Raw genomic sequence first — 17,055 nt, forward strand, 5'->3', positions numbered from 1 at the left:
GGTGTTTTCTTCAATTGCAGAGCAGCAGAAGGGAAAGGTGACAGTATTTTTTTGTGGGCCAAATCAACTAGCAAAAACATTGCAAACCAAATGTGATGAATTTGGATTCCGATTCAGAAAAGAAATTTTTTAGTGCGTTTATTTCGTTAAAATTTTAATGTTTTTACAATTTTCATCGAAATTATTTTTATAAAATAAATTACTGTTTTATTGTTCTATAAATGTGCCAATTATTATTTGCAATTTATAACATTTTCAATTTTCTAATTTCATTATTTAGTTTGAGTAACAAATTATCTGTTACATGAAGCAACTTTGCAGGATTATAGTTTATAAAAAAATAGAAGTTTGGAAAGTCCGCAAAGAAAATGCCCTGATTTCTTCTGTCTAGTCTAGAAACTGTCTAAAAGCTGAAACTGAGCTGTGTGTCAGAGCCACCTATTACTGCACACATGCTTACACAAAAGTTTCCTTTTAAGTTCCTAAATAAAAAAAAACTATTTGAAATATTTTTTAGATATCCCACACTCTTTAAAATTTCGACTTTTTCAAGATTTTAACAAACATTTTACATTTTTGATGAACACAACGCTTTTTAAAAATCTTGACCCCTTAAAAGTTTCATTTTAATACCCTTAATATGAAATGAAAAATTATTGTATTCTGAACATTATTAAAAACCCACAATGACTTTGAATTTATAAAATAATGTTCTTTTATTTTACCAACAAGATGTTATCCGTTTTCATCAGTGTTTCGAAGCTAAAAGCACATGACCTCTCAAACATTTCTGTTACTAAACATTTTTGCTCCTAAGCCTTTATTAAAACTCTCAACCAGTTTTTATTAAAAACTAAATTTAAGTAAATGACCTTGTACCATTCGTTTTCTTTTTCTTGTAACTAGTTAATAAGTTATACGACAAACGTAAACTTAACATACATTCTAACTTTTTCTTTCGAAACGGGGAATACCTGAATTTGAAATTAATGTAATAGAGGAAATATGTCCTGAAATTGCTTTTGAATTTGAAGCTACAAGTATGATTTATTAAAAGATGCCTTACATGATCAAAACACGGAAGTGTAGAAATTATGTCATATTTGTCATCTCTCAAGAACTCAGTGGCGGAAATCTACCGACATACGAAGATGTCATTAAATATTTTCTTTTTAAAGTTAGAGTCAAAAGCTAAAATATTTGTTTCACTAAGTAAAAAAGTGATCGTTGAAATAGAAAGAATAATACAGATATGTAAAGAAAGTGCAACAATCACGTGCATGTTATGTACACAGTGGGTCGTAAAGCGTCTTAAAAATTATTTTAAGAAATGAAATAATTTTAAGAAACCACGCAAGAAAAAATCCATTTCGAGAAACATACAAAGGTGATTTTCTATCAAATTACTGCCCAACACGAAAAAAGGTTATTGGTATCATTATTTTGCCAGACACTCAAATAAAATATGGTGAGACAAGAAATTACAAACCGAAGAAGGACGCCGCATTAAAAATGTTCAGGTGCCTCGTAGGAAAATCGATGGCATCTAAATTAGTGAAAAGGACATGCACAACACGGAATTCGAAGACCCAGGAGAAAGTGATAAAACTGTCATATTTTGAATGCATCCGAAAAGAAGAGATCCAGAACAGCAAAGCAGACATATTTAAAGAAGCTCTCAGATCACTTCCCGCAGCTCTAAAAGTGACTCAAACAGCAAGTTGCTTTGCCTCCTACTGCTTTAATAGTATCTGCTACTCTCACTGATTATGGTCTGATAGCAGAGGACAATGTGACCAAAGCTATTAAGCATCATAAACTCTATAAAGAAAAAAAAAGGCTAAAATTCTTCGAGGAAACTCCGAAGAAAATATAATTCAATATTTTGAAGGCCGGGAGGATTTAAATACGAAATATTGAAAAGGGGGAGAAAAAGAGGAGCAGAAAACTAATTGAACAACATTATGTAAAGTTGATAGAATTCGACGTCTACAAACATAATCACGTGATACCAGCTACAGAACATTCAGATTCCATTGCATCCAGTATTACTGATCACTTGACAGGAAAAAATGGTCAGAAAAATACTTGATATCAGTTGGTGCAATGGAACTGTAGTTAATACAGAATTAAGTATTAAGGTGTTAAAATTCTTGAGAAATATGTAAATAGTTGAGAAATATGTAAAATTTCATTGGTTCATATGCCGATTGCATGGAAAAGACATTCATCTTTTTCGACACCTGTATGGCATTATAGCATGCCCTGAAGCCTTCTCAGGACCTATAGAGTAGGGATGCGAAACTATGGAAGTTGTTGAATTTGAGAAAATATCTTAATCATTTTAACTTTGGAGCGAAAGGATCAAAGTACTAGTCAATTGTACTTAAAACATCTTAGTTAAGCAGTAGCCGGTGGAGCACAGTGCACACCTGAATAGTTTGGTTGTAAAAGATACGGTGAAATAAGCCATTCTTGGTGGCTCAAAAGTGCAAATCACGCATTATTGCATCAATCGCCTTCAAGATGACGAACTATATAAGAAACTATGAACTGTTGACGTATATGTTATAAAATTTTACTAAGTTGTATGATTCATAAACAAGGCCAGACCAAATCGAACTCAAGGAGCTTAGAATAAGTTCTTCGAGGTACTTTTCCGAGGATTTAAAATCTGCTATATCGACCTAGCCATCCAGTGTATGGCACACTTAGCCAGCACTGAAAACTTGCTGCTGATTATGATAAATGACAACCACAAACACGAAAGAACATTAACTTTCAAGAGAATTCTACGGAACAGAAATTCAACAAACAAGTGCAGCTCTACTTAATAATTTTTTGTTTCTCCTTCAGGAACTTGAAAGGAGGAACAGGAATTCCTCTTTTTCTCCGCAAACTTTATTTTAAAACCCGTGTTGAACAGATAAAATTTTGAGTTTGATTATCAATGTTTCAACTCCGTAGTCTTGTAATTTAGAACAACATTAAGAAAAAGCAAGGGAAATCTTGGATCAAGAATTTGAGTCGAATTAGTCTTCGTGGATAACTTTTTAATGGAACTAACCGCATTTGCGCTATATGGAGGGAAAAACCTCCCACAATTGGCCCGTCATCACTTTGTCGATGCGAGCCGAAAGTAGAATCCGGATCGACCAGTTATCATTGGATTCAAACCCGGTTCACCGTGCTGATCCCAAGTAGACTGATCGTAAAGACTTAGTTCACAGAAGAACATAGAAGTCAAGCATCTTGAATAGTGGTCAGTAAACGGGAGGGTGACCCCTCTAATGAGTCTATGATGGGAACCAGTGAACGGGGTTATTGGTCCTCGTTAAACTGTTCTAATATAAAGTGCCCGACTTCTCACAGATATATATCAAAATGGAGGAGTTTTCTCCTCTGCAAAGGATCAAAATAGTGATGCCGTGTGCTCGGATCATCCTACGGGGTGTTTCTCAGACCGTTGCCATTAGCCCATTGCTTAATTTAAATTTGCCATTGGACTTGCTTACATTAAAACTAAAATATAGCTCTTAAGCACTTTGCTTTTGAAAATATGTTGCATAATATACAATACATACCTTACACAGATTATCGATATTGCTGGCTATCTTAAATTAAACTAACGGTTTTCGAAAAATGTATATTAGTTGTACCGATAATTTTAAAATTTTTATTCTTGCAGCTTATAAATCTGACGGATTTGAAATTTCCTAATTGAACTTTTCTGGTGTTAGTTCAAAATGTTTCTACAAAAGGTGCTGCAGAAAAATAATTGAGTCTCATCTCAATTTCATTTTAATAAATCAAAATAGTACATTAATATTTTCAAAATATTTACCGTCAGCCGTAATCACTTGTCGTAATATTACACATGGTTTGATTCATAATTTTTCTTTGATTTATGGAATTAATATCCGCTAAACCATCTGTCAAAAAAAAAATTTGAGCTAACATCGGATACTTTGTAAAAATATATCATCCTATACATGAAGATATATATATAAAAACCTTAATCGTTTTCCAGTAAAAAAAATTTTTAAACCGTTAGCTTGTAGCCTGCGTGCTGAAGCGTAGACGTAGCTAGTTTGAATCTGTGCTATCAAGGATGCATCTTCTATTGTCTTTCTCTAATTCGTGCAATCTGTTCTTTGTGTCTAGCCCTTTTTTAACATTTCTAATTAGTTTCCTGTATTGAGTACTCTAATCCATTTACGTGTGTAAATAAATAATGCTTGATTCAGAACACCCTGTTTGTAACTACTATGAATTAATGTATATAATTGAAGCGAAAATATACTATACATGTAAATGCAGAATTGTGTGCTCAATACGGTTTAAAAGTCCTTGTCGAGCTGAAAAATAGAACAAATTAGAGACTTATAACACCATGGATTTCAACGGGACTCGAACTCACATTCTTTGCGCTAAGAGCAACAGAATTACTGGGCTTGGAAGGCCCCATGGTTGTTTATTTATTGCTACACATACATATGCTGGCTTGTGTGCTCATTACAAAGATTACTTAAAAGCCCTTTTAAAATAGAAGAACAAATAACGCGATTTGTAGATGAACATCGCAATGACACTTTCAGATTTACTGTGTTTTTTCGAGCCCCCGTTAACTAGAGGTTATGAATCGCTTGACGAATCGACAAGGCAGCTCAATGGCCTTATCTCACTGGATACGATTTTATAACATCCGAACAAGAAACTGGACTGCCAGTTTCTCGAGGGTAAATATTTTCAAAAATCTGGTTCTCAGTCACATGCAATTTTTTCGCATGCAAAAAATAGCATCCAGCGAGAACGGTCCTTGCCAAAGAGGCCCTCATTTGTATATAGTTTATTTTTAACTTCTCATTTCTGTTCATTTTATGATTCAGTTTCTTTAAACTCTTAATTGCCACCGAGAGAAAAGAAATTTAATCGGTTTTGAGACACTAAACGAATTTGTGTTTTGCATTATACATCAGGGCCTTTCTAGTCAAGCTGTTTCTTTGTTCCACAAATGCTCTATAGCAAAGGTGTAGCGAGTTCGAAACCTGCCGCAATCCTTGTTATAACTTTTGCTCTCTGTTTTTTTAACTTAACAAGAACTTATAAGCCATTTTTTGAAATGTGCACCTAAGCCTCTATTTACGTAAGTAACAATAAATAAAAAAAGTATTTAACTATTGAAATTTAACTATTGAAAAAGGCATTGAGTTCTCAGGGACATTTTTATTTTATTTTATTTCAGTTCTTAGAGGCCTCTATTGCAGAACGGTCTTGCTGATCCACCAAACTCTAGAACGCGGAGGAAGCGGATTCGAACTTCGCCGTAACCCAGGATGTATATTTGTAATGTCTTTCTCGAATTTGTTTTTTATGTGCTTCTGTATGACAAGGGCTCACAAGCCGTCTTTTCAATGAGCACACAACCCTGCATATGTATGTGTAATAATAACGAAATAAATGTTAGCTCTAAGCTAGCTTTAGCTTTTGATGCAGAGTCGAAAGATATTGCGATATTTAAAAAATATTGGTGATTATAAATGAGATGGTACACAATAAATAAATAAGACTTCTATATCACGAATAATATTAGAAAAAATTATTAAAATTTACAGGTGTTTTTTTAACTCCTATACTTTTTTTCTATTAGAAAAAATTACAAGAAATATGAAAGAACGGAAAATTTTTCAACACAATCATGTTTAAAAGCATAAAAGTGCTTATAACTTAAGATGTATTATTAAGATACGTATTTTTCATTTATTTTTTCTGCTCATCTTTTTAAAATACGAAAATCATCATTTTAATATTCCAAGACAGAATATTCCAAGATATTTTTATTCTAATATCTATTATGCCGAAATATACTTTATAATTAGTTTATAAAAATATTATGAAATTCAAAAATGAAACTTTTTTAAATTAGGGAAACATATTCTAATGAGTTAAATACTGTTGACACTCGATATGAGGACCCTTGTGGTCCAAGGAAATATGGGTATCAGAACGTAAAAATCGCAATAACGTAAGTACTCAAAACTATAGCAAATATTTGATCATAAATACTGGATTTTTCTCTAAAATATCCACTACCAATCTAATCAATGCAATTCCTTCAAACTTTTTAAATTCTTTTCTAAGCATATGGCTTTTTGCAAATTAAGTTGAGAGCAGACCTTTTTTTTTTCTAAATATACACCCAGAAAATTGAAAAATTTTACACAAAATAAAATCAAACGAATGTCAAATTTACTGCGAGGATTCAGCATTCTCATCTAATTCTCAATATTGGAAGATCCCGCAGTGGAATGGTACACACAGCAAAGTACTCCACGCCCGATACCGAGTTTTACCGTTGCCAAGAAACTGAAAAAGGGTGGTATCACAACGATCAGTATGATGCGTTCCGTTGACGCCAGTTCACCGGAGTCGCTGTTTAATGTGGTGTCGGGAACACAACAACAGGACAGATTCGCAATGGGGTCGAGTACTCCTCAAGAATGAGAGCCGATTTAGTCTTTCCAGTGATTCTGTACTCAAACGCATCTAGAGAGAGCTAGGAACAAGCAATGACCCCTCTATCATTATCGAAAGAGACTGATTTGGGGGAGGCGGAGTCCTTACATAGGGTGATATCATGCTTGGTACCCGTACTGATCTATTCATCTTCTAAGGTAGTTCAGTCACTGGTGCCCGCTTTACATATTTTTTTTTTTTTTTTTTTTTTTTGTACTGAGGTTCTCCTTCCTCGTGCGCGTCTTTTTAGAGGTGTTGTGGGTTCTGAGTTCCTCTTTCTCTTCATGGACGATAATGCTACACCTCATCGTACAGTGGCTATCACAAAACTGTTGGAAGATAATGCACGCAGAAATGGCCGGTAAGATTCTCAGATATCAATCTTATTAAATGCGTGTAGGCCACTCTAGGGAAAGTCCCCAATCGCTAGTAACAATTCCGCATCTGCGATTAGCTCTACAACAGGAATGGGAAGCAATTCCTCAAGAGCTTCTTAACATTTTAAAGGCTGAAATTTTCTCGCCAATTCCGTGTAACATTGATGTTTTGGTCATTTGTACAATTGTGTCTAAGCATACATTTCAATAAAGTTCCTTATTAATAAGGAACTTTATTGAAATGTATGCTTCAAAATAAAAAATATTCAAACCTCAGAACAATTGTTCTGAGGTTTAAATATTTTTTTCTTTGCAAGTTGCTTACTTGCCCATATTCTTACATTTTGAGGATCCTATAGTATGATTTTTTCAATTTTCAACACTGTTCACACTTACATTTTAAAAACCACTTTGTCCTAAATTTCTGCACACCAGTGTATTAGGTTCTCCTCCTTTCTTGACGGCGATCAGAGTTACGTGAATCACATGCAGTGACAACCATTCCTCAAATTGAAAGAACGCATTAGCAGTAAATATTTCGATATTCTATTAGCTTTTAGCTTTAATGCTACAAATTAATTATTTGTGCCGTAGTCTGGCAACAATATTAAAGTAAACAATAAACAAAACATAAACTATAAAAATGAGGGATGAGATGTAAAAAGATTTATAAACTACTAAATTGATTTAATACACTGTTACTGGAATCTTATATCTTTCTTAATGTACTTCCTTTAATGTATTTCGATTAAATGCTCACACCATTGTAACCAGACAAGTACTTAAACACATAGTTTATGTTTCATGCTTGATATTTAAAGTATCTACATTTTTTTAATAATGATTTCTAGGTTATCCATTAGATTGGTAATTATTTTTAAATTAATATAATAAAACTAAAATCTCTCTGATTGTATTTATAGTAATTTTTTGTATAAAATAATGCTTATGATATTTAGTTTCTTTTTCAATATCGAAACATTATCCAAATTTTTAAACTTATTCACTTTTAAAAAATTAATGTAATTCGCAAAACAACTGTCATTGTGATATTATTTGGAAATATTTTTTTCTTTATTTCTCTTTAGAAAGGTCGTTACACTACGACAGCCAATTATTCTACTAATTTATCACCTTGCAACCTGCATTGTGTAATATTTTCCTGACGGAATTTAGAGTAAATTTTCCTCATCGGGCTTTATTTTTATGGTACTGTTAGAAAGCAATCTTTGTCATAAATTAACATTGCTACCAAATTATTGTTTAAAATTGTACTTTATATTTTATTTCCCTGAGACTTCTAATCTTATTTATAAAGATAACATATCTCGTTCAATTGTTGTGACGAGTTACGCTTTGTATATTTTTAATAAATATCAGTTAACTGTTGTGTGTTGTAGTTTAAAATCTAATTATTGATTTCATTAGCATTAAACACATTTTTAAGTAAACCAATATGTTTTCTGCTTTGGAAATAATTTTATATTTAATAATAATTTCCTTAATCATTGTTCCAAAAAAAATTAAGTATTTTTACTAACGTTCCAAATGTTAAGCTTCTAAATTAAATTATACAGAAATTTTTCTCCTACATTTTTACCATTCAATAACATGTAGAAATTAGTTTTTTGATGCTGGAAAATCTGCCTCTGAAAGTTCCAAAAAAGCTGAGACTAATGCTGAGAAGGTTTATGTATATCTTTCTTCTATTGGCAGTATATTTTATCCTATATTTTTAAAGAGCTTAATGGAGAATCTGAAATGTCATTTCGAAAATACTCGTCTATCTTGGAATGGCAAATAATTTATAGTTGCTTTTAATTACTGAACATCAATTTATTATGCCAAATTTTAAAATTAGATGACATTGAATTAAATTGGATGTTTTTGTAAGGAACTTTAACTTAATGTTCTATTACATTTTAGAATTAAATTTATCTTATAAAAATTATTATTAATCATGTCTCATCCATAATAGCTGAATATCTCCAAAAAAATTATTAGCATAGTCATTCATTCACCAAGTTCTTCATTAATCTAGTTAATTCCAATTTTTTATGTGTTTTCTTGTATTATTTTTACCACGAGCATTATTATTTTTTACCATGTTCACATCCTCCTTATACATGTTAAAAAATTTAGTTATATTTAAGCATTTAATCACTTAATAAATAAGTTTATCCAATATCTTATATAATCTTTACTTTTTAAAATAAGGTGTCCTGAAAAAAATAATTCTATATAAATTTTAAAACTAATCTTTATTTAAAATATTTTAAATGAATTTTATTTGTCAATCTCTAAAGTTTCTTTAAAATTTGTTTAAGAATGAGGAGTGACTATCAGAAGAGTTTAAAGTAAAATAGAATAATGTGCCATATTATTCTAAAATGCTGGAATGTGAACATAATAAAAACCAACTAGATGTCTTCTATATTGGAATTGCAACTTAGTATTTGCAAATGAGCATGATTTCTATCCAAAACAAAAATAAATATATATGTAAAAATTACAAACGTTTTGAAAGTAGAATAACTCTTTTGTAGATATCATATTTTCTGTTTTAAAGTACAAATTTTTAGTAATCAAATTATTTAGATTTCTTTCAATCATGTAGTGGTATATTAGACGATAATATAATGTACTTTTAATAACCTGTTTTTATTCCAGATTGAAAGACTCGGACTATATTCTAGCAAACAGCATTTTGTTACTTCTGCTTTTTCATTTAACAACATAAAAATGAATAAAGAAATGGCTGCTCACCAAGAATCATTGCCTAGGCTTCCAGTCCCACCTCTTCAAAAATCATTAGAAAAGTATTTATGGTCAGTTCGTCCATTTCTCTCAGACGAAGAATACCTTAATACCTCAAGAGTGAGTTTATTGCTTTCTATATTTTTAATAAAAGTTCTTGAAAAAATTTACTCTCTTAAATATAATACTTTTTTTATGGGAGAAAGATGTACAGTGCACCAAAAAAAGGACCACCCTGAATAACTTTTGGTCTAATGATCGAATCTTCATGTTCTATTACTCACTCTTTATGGTTCAAGTGGGTGACCTAAAATATGCTAATTAATAACTGCAAATGATATTTTTTTAAGTTATAAAATCACACACAGAAACGTACTTTCTTTGAATAAACATTCGGATTTCTGACCCCCAAAGTACAGTATTCTATTCACCTAATTTCTTTCCTTTTAAATATGGTTTGTTTTTCAGTTATTTAACTAATAAATTAATTAAATGTAAATTAAAAGAATATTAAAAGATTTTTTATGTTACATAAAATGTTAAGCAATTACCTTTTATTTTTATGATTGGATTATTAAAAAAATTTTAAAATTTAATTACATAGCAAAAATTTCAATCTCTAATCACAATAACCATGCATTATTACCAATATTTTTTTATCGTTAATCCACCAATAAACTCCCGTGTTTTATTTTCTGAAATATGATATATTTTCTGATATATAACAACAATTTAATCAATAATGTACTCTCCATTGTTTACGACTTCCTCCCAATGTTCGAGGAGTTTTCCGGTGCCTCTTCAGTAGAAATCACCCGGAAGCATCTTGAAAAAGTCGCCCGACCAAGCCCGTAATTCGACGTCATTATTGAACAAAACGCCATAGCATTTGAAAGCGATCGGAAGAGGTGAAAATCTGAATGCGCCAAGTCCGGATAATATGATGGATGTGGCAGCACTTCCCAGCCAAACATTTGAATAGCTTCCTTGGTCATATTGGCGATATGATGTTGGGCGTTGTCGTGTTAGAGAATAATGCCTTTTTGTCGATCGGATGTTTTTGTTGAGGCGGTGCATCTGTTGAACATAAGGCTCTGTGTTTACTGTTTGGTTCCTGTCAAGCAATTCATAGTGAATAATGCCTTCCCAGTCCAACCAGACACACACCATTGTCTTCCGAGGATGAAGATCTTGCTTCGCTCGCAGGGTCGCTTGTTTTTCCGGGCTTAACCATTCTTCGCGCAGTTTCATGTTGACGTACAAACACCATTTTCCATCACCAATAACGATGCAATAAAGGAATCTTTGCTTGTGTCCATGAATTGAGCGGTAACGGGCAAGCAAACTGGCAGCAGTAGTGGAACATTGATTTCTGTTGTTTACGCTCAAAACACGAGGAAACCATGCGCCAAGTTTTTTAACCTGGCTCCCAGGTGTTGAACTATAGTCGATTAATCGCAATCCATTTTTTCCGCTAATTCTCTGGTTGTTTGACGTGTGTCTTCGTGCAGAAGTTGATTCAAACGCTCTTCATTGAACTCACTTGGTCATCCAGAACGAAGTGCGTCATTGAGGTCAAAATTGCCAGTTTTGAACTTCGTAAAAAAATCTTGAGCAGGTTCTGTTGGCTGTAGCACCATCTCCATACAAAGTCAAATCTCTCTAGCAGCATCTGTGACTTTGGCACGCCGATTAAACGCAAAAAGAAGGTGGTGTCAGAGATGCTCGTTTTTATCGACTTGACACTCCATTTAAATGCTCTAAAAAGTAACAAAATCTAATGTCAACAGGAAAAATAAATACACTATTTTATTGAGCAAAAAATTCTCTTTTGAATAACACAAAAAATTATGCCAAAAAAATTAATTTTCAACGGAAATTTTTTCAATTAAAAAAAAAAATGCAGGAACTTAAGCATCAACAAAATAGTTTGTATAAATTTATTTAAATGTTTATTTACTAGTGTGATTTTTATTTATTTCAGCAAATTATGCTTATTTTATATTATTTATTTTTATTTGGCTCTTTTTGATTTGTTTTATACTTCGGTTTGGAAATGAGCTTCATTTACTTATTAAAATTCTCATTTGATTATAGTAATTCTTATACTATTTGATATCTCTAGGTTAATACTTGACTTAGCTAGTTCATTGAAGTAATAATTTAAATGGATTTGTGATTTAAAAATTGTTGTCCTAAGTTAGGGGTGCAGAACCATTTTGAGTGAAGGGTCGCATGCCAAAGTATTTAGACATGTTGACAGTAATTGTAGGTAGTAATTGTTATAAAAACATCATTGTACTAGGCCCTGAATTCTTTTTATCAGTTAACCCTGAAATATATTGGCATAAAATTAAATACTTTTAAATGTTTAAAATTAGAACTTGAAAAACTGATTACTCAGAAAATAAAACAGAATCGGAATCAATTTATCAGAAGAAAAAAAATTCAGATGATTGAAATAATTAAAAGCAATGGGACAATTCATATTTTTTTATCACATTACATATTACAAAAATAATATTGAACATTTAGTAAGGCATCTACTTCAACTTTAAAATATTTATTTCAAATAAATTATAAGACGTCGGGACTGGGAGAGGAAAGAAAACGTTAATTTTGAAGGAACTATTTTCTTAATAATACAAAACTAATAAAATACTTGTTTGCAACTCTTTATGATCAAAACTTTTTTAACATAACACTATTTACAATTACTACACATATATTATCAATTAATTAAAGCTTACATTACTGATTTTTATCTTGATTTCATTTTTTTGCAGTTAAAATTTTATGATATACAAATTTTTTCCCAGCATATGATCATAAATTATACAAAATGGCCTACGTAGATAGAAAAAAGTTTAAAAATTTTCGTAATGATTATCCTTCAAATGGCAAAATTTTCAAATTTTATGATAGTTTTATCTATTTGATTATGTGATAGCTTTTTCAGGCCATTGAATGAAAATTTAATGATTTTGTTTAAAGACTGTTCCTTGATTTTGAACATACCAAATTCATTTTGAAAACAGCCTTTCGACAGAAGCCGTTGTTGTGGGCAGTATTTAACTTTAGGCAAGTAACTTGATAATTTGAAAATTTGTCCCAGGTGGTGTTTTTCTTTTCCTGATTTTTAAATCGCGTGAACACGAGTAACCGATGTGTGATTTTTAAATTGCATGAATAAAAGACGTAATAAGTGGTTTTTAAATTGCGTGAATATGAATTGAGATGTGTGATTTTTAAATTGAGAGAAGACTACAATCTATGATTTTTAAAGTGTGTGAATATGAATTGCGATATGTGGTTTTTAAATTATGTGAATATTAACGTCAAACGTGATAACTAACATTTGAAATTCGTGTATCATAAGAATGCTGTACTAAAAATATTGGTATTTTCAAAACCATGCATAAATCCGTAGTCTTAACCATTGAAAAAAAGCAATCGAAAAGCTGCATTGGTTGAGATTGGGTACATCAAAAACTTAAATGCTCAATTTCCAATTTCCAAATTATTTTTTTATTTTTGAAAAATAACTTTTATTGTTTTTTTTTTTTCATTTTCTTCAGGTTGTGCACCCCTCATTCCTAGATTTGAAAACTGTAGATTTAACAGAAACCCTGTTCTTGTTTATTGTCTATCTAAACTAAACTCAGTGGCGTGGCAGCCCATAGAGGGCCAAGGCCTACTGTGCCCATCTCAATTTTCTTGACCTTGGGCTCTGGGGTGCAGGAGCAGATGTTCTGGTCAGGTGGTCAACCGAACGCGGAACTCCCAGTGTTTAGTTCCCAAGCATGCTTGGTACTCATTTATCGACCCACTGAAGGGATGAAAGGCTGAGTCAACCTTGCCTGGCCCGAGGATCGAACCCAGGACCTGGGGCACGGGAGCGCGAAGCACTACCACTCAGCCACCGGGCGTTGTTTATTGTCTATCAGTTTATTCAAATTCTAATAAACTCGAGACTCCCGAAATATCCCCTGGATTAATCCGCTGGAGAAACTCTCTAAATCGTATGTTAAGTCACTGTTGAGAATAAACTTTATATCACCGTTTATCTACCTTTTTTAGTGGTTGACAATGCATCCCTAGATAGATATCTGATTATGAGGCAAAATTAGGAAGTTTTGCTTATGACCAGTAGCCAGCTGTAGTATTTTTATCAGTGGCCTTTTTTTTTTCAAAAATAAATTTTTAAAAAAGCTGATGATATTAATAATGTTTGGCATTTTCTTTGAAACATTTCTCAAAATGTGTCAAACATTGGAACATTATTATTTTAAACGTTATTATGATTCATTTCTAAAATGAATAAAAAAATTTAAGAAACGTGCCTGAAATAAAGTAATTTTTAGACTATTATAAAATATTCCTAATAATTTCATTTTTAAAAAAAGTAAATAGAATGTAAATATGGGCTATTTCCAATTTAAAAGAGGTGATCAGTTGGTGATTCTCAGGCAGTTTTTTTACTTTCCATTTATTGTATTTAGTCGCTCTTCGACTGGTGGTGACTGTTAATTTTTTCCTTTAGTTGCCATCTTTAAAAATAAATCCCAGACTGTTGCCAATAACCCTAGTGTAGCTCTAGTACAACATAAACAACCAAAGCAGTTGTAACATCAGAATTTTTTTAATTTGTATTTCTTTTCTATTTTGCGTAAATTGTCTGCTATTAAAGTTAAGTTATTAATAGCAAGCATGATCAGCTTTAAGAGAGCTATTCTATATGTTTTGTTTTCCTTTCTCTTTTCTTTTAAGTATAAATAGTTCAGTTACCTTTACCTTTTTTACATTGTCTTTTTTTACGCCATGTCATACTGCTGGGGCAGCCATAACCCTTGAGTAGAGAAAGGGATTGCATCTGAATTCTAAGCGAAGTTATATGTGCAAATAAAAAAATACTGTTTGCTACATATACCTTTATACTATTTGTTGCAAACATGTTCTAAAGTATGCAATCGATTGCATGTGAAAGATTAATATTAATTTTTCCCATAAAATTGTAATAAACCTAACACTCAAAAGCATTTGGTCCATTGTTGCTATCATGTCTTCATTTTGATAGAAAATGTCACAACTTACTAAAAATCTTACAATAATCTGCCATTTATAAATATCTAATTGTACTCAAATATAACTGTTAATAAAAATAATTTTTGTGTTAAAAATGTTTAGTTTCTGTTACATTTAGCGTTACTCGGTGTATTTGATTTTAATATTACTGTGATTTGGCCAGATAAGCTTACAGCACGTTTACTAGCATGGATAATTGTAATTTTTATGCTTTCATTAGATAGTGAAAGAATTTGGAGCACCTGGGGGCTTAGGTGAAAAGTTGCACGAAAAGCTGTCAGAAAAGGCCAGAACTACAGAAAATTGGGTAATTATAAAATCATTTTTATTTCTTCTACTTTTAATTACATTTTATATAATTTCTTTTAAAAGCATTTAACTTCTTTTTATTTTCACGTTTGAATTAAGTGAATAAACTTCTGTTTAGTGTTGGACATTCAACATTTTATTCTTACCTAAATCATTTATTATTTTTAATAACTTTGTATCAAAAGTAATAAATGATTATTTTTTAATTTAGTAAGAATCACACCTTTTCAGTCTTGTTTTAAGCCTTTTTAAAACTTTTTCTTATGTTTGGCATCTATAATTATATTGATGTTTGCTTGTCTTAAATTTTTTTCAGCAAGAGTTCATATTAATTGAAAACAAACTGCAGTATTCTTCCAAAAGGGATATAATATCATGTAACAAAATCTCTATAATATATTTATTTACAAAATATCTGACTGCTATATTTTGTTTTCTGTGCTAGAATAAATATGAAGCAATAAGTTGTTAATTTTGTTATGCAATTATTAATTTTTATCTAAGTAGGTTACAATTAAGTTTATAATATTTATCGCTTAACATTAAGTATAAAAATATATTTATTCTTCATTTTATTGTTATTTTAGTAATGAAAACTAATAAATAACAGTTTATATTTTAAACTTTTATGTTTCTCGCATATACACTTTATAAAAAATATATATATAAATAGAACTTTTAATCATTTTGGTTATTTTCTTAATCCTAGTATAATAGGTTGAAATTTTTTGTCAAAATGTCATTTGGTGTAATATTAGGTGACATACATGCTAATATCAGAAAATTAATATTTTTTTACAGCCTAATGTTGACATCTGTAAGTAATGTTTTCTGTATTATGCTGTTGAAATGGTTGGGAAAATGCTTGAACATAATAGAAATATTTTAGAGATGAAAGTTTCAATTATATTTTAAAGCTGATATGAAGCAATCAAAATTTTTATTAATAAAATATTATACATTTTTAATAAAATATTTTTGTTATTGTATTTGAAGTTGTTATTAATTAAAATTGATTTGTTTAATTTTCTAAAATTTGCAGTCAAAACTAGTTCTTACACTAAACTTACTATAAAAATAATTCATGACTCATCTTACTTCAAAAATTATTCATAAATAATGTAATAATTCATGGTAATGTCTTGGTTAGTTTTACCGTTAATAGAGTGGATGCATTTCTCTTACTTGATAAATAAAATTATAATACTTACAAAATATAGCAAATGAACGATTTGTAGAAATCTTTTTTACATTAAAGATTGCCAAAAATATTTGTAGTATTTTAGAGTGGTTAATATTTATATAACTAATGGCTCAGATATAAAATGATGACTAAGTTTATGCTGGCCATTGGTCTTCACTGTCTCCCAAAACACTTGCACTGTTTCCACATAGTTTCAAGTTTATCTATCAAGTCTCAAGTATCGTATCAAAGCTCTGTAATCTGAAAAAAGTCAAGTGTGAAAGTCAAGAGTCAAAGGAGTCTCTTGTGGACCACTACTTTGAGACCAATGGCCTTTTGGATTCATAAACTATTTCTACAGCTGTTTCTCTCATTGTCTTTATTTTTTTTCTCTCTGTTTATTCTCTTTATATTTAATTGCTGCATTAGAAATATATATATATATATTTCAGTTGTCAGACTGGTGGCTTGATACAGCATACATGGAATATAGAATGCCTGTTGTTGTATATTCTAGTCCCGGTTTAGTAATGCCAATTAAAGAATTTGATTCAGTTGAAAGACAATTAAGGTAAGGATGTAACTTATTTATGTAAAAATATAAATATCTTTATTACTGCATTTTAAAATGCATGCAACATGGTTTCTGTAAAAATAACTTCCTAGTTTTTTTATATGATAATTTGTTGATGGAAATCCATTCAATAAATCGTTTTTATGTTGAGGAAAAATGCCAATAAAGAGTGTCTTTTTAAAAATTGTTAAATATTTATCTTCATTTTATCTGTAATAAAAAGTAAGAATATGTTTTTCTAATTTTAATAATTT

The 17,055-nt window shown here is 30.8% G+C and overlaps 2 protein-coding genes across 4 annotated transcripts in view; both read left to right on the forward strand.

The window, feature by feature from the left end:
* Nox (NADPH oxidase) overlaps positions 1 to 222 on the forward strand; it is a 36,381-nt gene extending 36,159 nt beyond the window's left edge. For all 3 annotated transcript variants that reach the window (XM_016069601.4, XM_087153719.1, XM_016069600.4), the window contains exon 14: positions 2 to 222. In XM_016069601.4, coding sequence (XP_015925087.2) covers positions 2 to 133 — 132 coding nt within the window. In that variant the 3' untranslated portion in view covers positions 134 to 222. The remainder of the gene's footprint in view (position 1) is intronic.
* Positions 223 to 7,499: 7,277 nt separating this feature from the next.
* LOC107452962 (carnitine O-acetyltransferase) overlaps positions 7,500 to 17,055 on the forward strand; it is a 33,809-nt gene continuing 24,253 nt past the window's right edge. Inside the window, exons 1-4 of the mRNA XM_016069598.4 lie at positions 7,500 to 7,760; positions 9,564 to 9,770; positions 14,956 to 15,042; positions 16,680 to 16,798. Of these exons, the coding sequence (XP_015925084.1) occupies positions 7,734 to 7,760; positions 9,564 to 9,770; positions 14,956 to 15,042; positions 16,680 to 16,798 (440 nt within the window). The 5' untranslated portion in view covers positions 7,500 to 7,733. The remainder of the gene's footprint in view (positions 7,761 to 9,563; positions 9,771 to 14,955; positions 15,043 to 16,679; positions 16,799 to 17,055) is intronic.

This window comes from Parasteatoda tepidariorum, chromosome 10, assembly GCF_982258835.1.
Source record: "Parasteatoda tepidariorum strain Cologne lab strain chromosome 10, Ptep-v5.0, whole genome shotgun sequence".
Classification (NCBI taxonomy): domain Eukaryota; kingdom Metazoa; phylum Arthropoda; class Arachnida; order Araneae; family Theridiidae; genus Parasteatoda; species Parasteatoda tepidariorum.